The following is a 5,121-nucleotide window of genomic DNA, read 5'->3' on the forward strand; positions in this document are numbered from 1 at the left end:
TTTCTATAACTCCGAATATCTTTATCCTTGAATCCTTATATCCCCAAATTTCTACACCTCCGAATATTATCCTTCTTTGTAGCACCTCATGCGCTATCAATATCAAGCGATAATACTAACAGTTCCTCTCTCGCTAACATTTCCCCGGGTGATTCCATATTCCGTTTCGGCAAAGTCTGCAGCAGTTTTCCGTCGTAACTCAAACAAGAAGCAGGAATTTCAAAGTAATAAGTTATTCCTTGTTTCAGCAGGATTCACGCGGCGTCCACGTATTTAAAACACGGCGACCGTCCGTCCAGGCGAAGCAATTACTCACGCTCAAACGCGCGTCTCATGAATAATAAAATTCAAGATCAGAGAGTCTGCCCGCGTGTTTATTACATCTGCTTAGGCATTAGAACAGCGCCGTCCCCCTTTTTCGCTAGGTACGCGTCGGCTTACCGTGGTATGCTTGTTGCCAGTCTGAATTAATTTCGTGCATAGCTTGTTGTCGTATTCCCTGGAGACCGGACCGCTATACGGAAAGTAATATTACCGCCTCGAGCAATAGCGGAAGTGACGCTACGAGCAGAAACGACCAGACAGAGACGACGAAGGTGAGAAACGGACAAAGCACACTGAAGAACAGAGAAGGAGCCAGGGTGAAAACAGGGAGAAGGTGCAACCGAGGAAAGAGAAATAAGAATCGTAAGGAGCATAGATAAAGGAACGGGATCAAGGAAAATATAGGAAGCTCCTTCATTTTCATTAATAAAACATCTCGTCGGGTAAGAAGTTCCGAGGAAAAAGGATGGCGAGGGGGACGAACCGAGGAGAAACGAGGAAACAGATACAGTAGGAAAGCAACGAGCCACAAGACGGTGCGGTTTGCGACTATTTCTGAATAACAACGAAATGCAAAGTAGAAGAGCAGAAGGGCGCACCACGAGCGACGCAGAGCGAGTTGTATGCCCGCTATTCCTCAACTACCGCCTCTTCTACTACCGTTACCATCTTTGGCCTCTCAAGACCGCAAGCTCTTCTTAGGTGTACCTACCACTGGTAAGAGCCTCTTCCTTAAGATCCTCTTCGTCTTCCCTCGCTATACTTGCTCTTGCGTTCACGCTGCTCTGTGGATCGTTCCTTTTCTCTGAAGGGTTAATCCCTCGCTGGGGAAAATTAGCCTACAGCTTCCAGCTTGTTTTATCTGCCTGCTCTCTCGACTTTCAACAGAATTTTTACGTGTCGAAGCGAATTTTATAGGGCTGCGTTTACACACGTGGAATGTTGGGTATGGCACGTTTTGTTGGAAGTGAGACCTTGTTTGTTGTTAGTTTAGGATTTTGGGAATTTAGAGATCTGGGGATTTGGAAGGCTGGGAATGTAGAGATTTGAGGATTTGGAAGGCTGGGAATTTAGAAATTTGGAGATTTGAGTGTTCAAGAATTTGAAATAGGGGCATTTTTTTTTTTTTTTTTTTAATTGAATGTTTAAGGTCACGTGCACCTTCTTAGGTTATTAGTGACCACATTTGATTTGGGACTATGTGATAAACGTATTAATATTACATTTCATAATAAAGACCGATATTTATGAGAAAGGTAAGAATTTTCCTGCACAAATTTACATTTTGTAGCATACTTGCTATGTTTGAGATGTTATACTGCTCCCTTTTAGTGCGATACTTAGGGCACAGAATTAGAATGTGATCAATGGAAATTTGTGCATTGCACACCTCACAGATTTTTGGGTTTGATTTAGAAATCAGCAATGAATGAGTTAATTTGGTGTGGCCAATTCTTAATCTAGTTTTTACCACTTGATCTTTTCGGTTCATACATATTGCCGGGCTAGTATCATATATATTATCACGAATTTTGTGCAAAGCTGTAGGTGGTGAAGATTTCCAAACTGTGTTCCAATGTTCTTTTACGGCTTTGATGAGGTGTTTTTGAAGGTCTTGGTGGGGCACAGGTACGAGGAGCGTTTGGGATGTTATAGTGCTTGCCTCTTTTGCTGCTAAATCTGCTTCCGCACTTCCTCTAATGCCTATGTGTGATGGAACCCAGGAGAATAAGAGATCTTTTCCAGAACTATTAATCATAGCATTTTTTTCAATAATCTTCTGAATTATGGCGTTGTTGGTTTCCAGGCTTTGAATAGCGGATATAACACTTTGAGAGTCGGTTAATACAATAAATTTGTTATACTCTGAATTCTCAACATACACTAAAGATTGGAGGACAGCATAAGCTTCACAGTTAAAAATTGTATAAGAATTTGGTACCTTGAGTAGGAGTTTGTTATCATAAGTGCATACTGCACATCCAGTTCCTTCTTTCGATTTAGAACCATCTGTAAATATTTGTTTGTGACTTGGATAATCACTTGTTAGTTCCAGATATAAGGTTTGGAGAATACTTCGATCTGTATTTTTAGAAACTTGTAGGAATTTATCAATTATACGAGGTAATTTTATTGTCCATGGCGGAATCGCAAATTGTTCCCTTGGAAACACTAAAGGAATTTTCATTTGTATGTTCTGTAGACACTCCTTTAATCGGAGGTGTAGTGATTTCGGATACTTGCGTTTTGTATAAGGATTGTGTGTATACTTTCCAGCTATTAATAAGTCATGAATAGGGTTTGACGGTGTCGCAAGTTTAGATACAGCATAAGTTAGACTCAGCTGTTTCCTTCTAATTTCAAGTGGCGGCACATTAGCTTCAGCTAGTAAAGCTGCAATTGGGCTGGTCCTGAATGCTCCAGTTGCAATTCTGATTCCCGCATTATGGATAGGCGACAACATTTTGAGGAGATGCGGTTTTGCCGAATCATATACAATCGAACCATAGTCTATTTTAGAGAGAATTAAGGCTTTATACATTTTTATCACAATATGGTATTCAGCTCCCCAGTTTTTTGACGCTATGGCTTTTAGGATATTTAACTTTTGAATACACGCGTTTTTAAGATTTTTGAGGTATGGAGTCCATGAGAGTTTTCCGTCAAAGATGAGACCAAGAATCTTAGGGGGTCTCTGTTATTTTTAGTTGATGTTGACCAAGACTTAATTTGAATTCATAATTTTTGTCCTTCCTATTTTTAGAGAAAATAGTTGCCGTGGTTTTTTCTTTAGAAAATTTAAAACCAGTTTGTAGTCCAAAGTTTATTCAGATTGTCTTGTAAGATTAGTTGGCTAGTTTCAATGTCTTTTCCTGTAATATAAATTCTGCAATCATCTGCAAATATGACATATTTAACTGGTTTAGTGAAAATTTCTGTAATTCCATTTATTGCTATTAAAAACAGTGTTACACTTATCACTGATCCTTGTGGTACTCCGTTTTCAATGATGGTTTCATTTGAGAGATGGCCATTTACTCGAGCATATATCGATCTATTTCTGACGAAGTTATTGATGAATTGGAACATGTTTCCGTTTATGTTTATTTTCCGTAGTTCTTGTAAAATTCGGTGTCTCCATATCATATCATACACTTTTTCAATATCCAAACATATTGCGATTAGGTGTTGTCTCTGTAGAAAGGCTTCGCATATGTTTGTTTCTAAAGTGACGAGACTGTCCATTGTTGATCGATATTACCTAAAGCCGTTTTGATTATTTCCTAATAGGTTATTTTTTTCCAAAAACCATCGTAATCTTTTATTCAAAATCTTTTCTAATATTTTGCACATACAGCACGTCAATGCAGTGGGTCTATAGCTATCAGCGTTGGATTTGTTTTTACCTGGTTTTAGAATAGGGACAACTATTGCTTCGTGCCAACTGTCAGGAAAAACGTTATTTAGCCATATACAGTTATGGGATGAGGTCTCGCAGGGAAAAATAATAACTATTTTCCGCCTTTGATTTTCCGTTTATTCTGTGGCAGGTCCACGACCTTACTCCTTGACAAGCAGCGATAAACCAACTAACTTTCATGCTTACGACACTCACCCCCACACACCCTGATGCATTCTCACTCGGAATCATTCTTTCCTCGTCCAAACCGAATCGCTCTCACTCTAAACCAATCATTCAACGATACACGCGTATTTCACAGGCATTCCTCGAACTCGGACACCCAACGCGACACTCGACCCGATGATCCAAACATCCTCTCGCAAACGCTCCGCAGCATTCACTCGGACTCAGGCAAACAACTCGCTATCGCATCTCATTCACACCGAAAATCTTAAGACTAGACTAAATATAATAAATTAGACAGGGACGTGGCGGCCGCTAAATCGACGCCACACAGTTATAAAGACGCAAAAGATAATTCTTTCCCACTTTTGGCAATTGCTGTATAAAAATGTTTGGTATACCGTCTAGTCCTGGACTAGAATTTTTTAATGTTTTAATCGCTGAGTGGAGTTCGGTTAACTCTAATTTGGTGTTTAGATCATTGTTATTATCTGTACTAGTGTCGTTCCATAGTGCGCTTTCAGCATGATTTTCAGTACTAAGAAAATCTGGATCAAAATTTGCATTACTGGAGTTCGTGACAAAAGTATCTGCTAATATGTTGGCTATTTCTTTAGGGTCGTTTGTGATAGTATTATTTGGTGCGTATATAGAAGTAAAATGGGTGTGACATTTTTGGCCATTTATTCTCTTTAACTTAGTCCAAATTTCATTATTTGATGTTTTACTGTTTAGTGAAGAAATGTAGTTCATCCACGCCTGTTTTTTGGTTTGTTTCAAAGTTTTCCTAGCTATTGCTCTTCTAAGTTTGAATTCTAATACGTTTGCGTCTGTCTTATGCTTCTTGTACACGTTGAAGGCATGTTTTTTATTTTTAATGGCGTCATCACATTCTTGATTCCACCATGGAAGACTTCTGTTGCATTTATAATTTAAGGTTTTGGGAATGGAGTGTGTGGCTGCATTGATAATCAATTTCTCGAATTCTTGCAGCAGCTCATTGATTCGTTCGCAATTTTCAGTATTAGGTTCAGTTAATAATGGGATACTTTGTTCTATTACTTCGCGGTACTTTGACCAGTCCGCTTTTTAAAATTTCCATCTAGGTGTGAATATGAAGTCATTTGTATTTTCCTCCTTTAGTGCAATAAATAAAGGAAAATGATCACTGTTGTATAGGTCTTGGGAAGTTGTCATTTCTAAAACATCGC

General features: G+C 38.9%; 1 protein-coding gene across 1 annotated transcript; it reads right to left on the minus strand.

Annotated features, from left to right (window-relative positions):
* Positions 1 to 1,512: 1,512 nt before the first annotated feature.
* Positions 1,513 to 2,837, minus strand: LOC143265262 (uncharacterized). Its single transcript, XM_076536396.1, has 2 exons — positions 2,267 to 2,837; positions 1,513 to 2,153 (listed from the first exon to the last, which is right to left on the minus strand). The coding sequence occupies exons 1-2, from the start codon at positions 2,786 to 2,788 to the stop codon at positions 2,094 to 2,096; spliced, it is 582 nt and encodes a 193-aa protein (XP_076392511.1). The 5' UTR covers positions 2,789 to 2,837; the 3' UTR covers positions 1,513 to 2,093.
* Positions 2,838 to 5,121: the final 2,284 nt, after the last annotated feature.

The sequence above is a fragment of the Megachile rotundata genome, chromosome 10, assembly GCF_050947335.1.
Source record: "Megachile rotundata isolate GNS110a chromosome 10, iyMegRotu1, whole genome shotgun sequence".
In the NCBI taxonomy this organism is placed as follows: domain Eukaryota; kingdom Metazoa; phylum Arthropoda; class Insecta; order Hymenoptera; family Megachilidae; genus Megachile; species Megachile rotundata.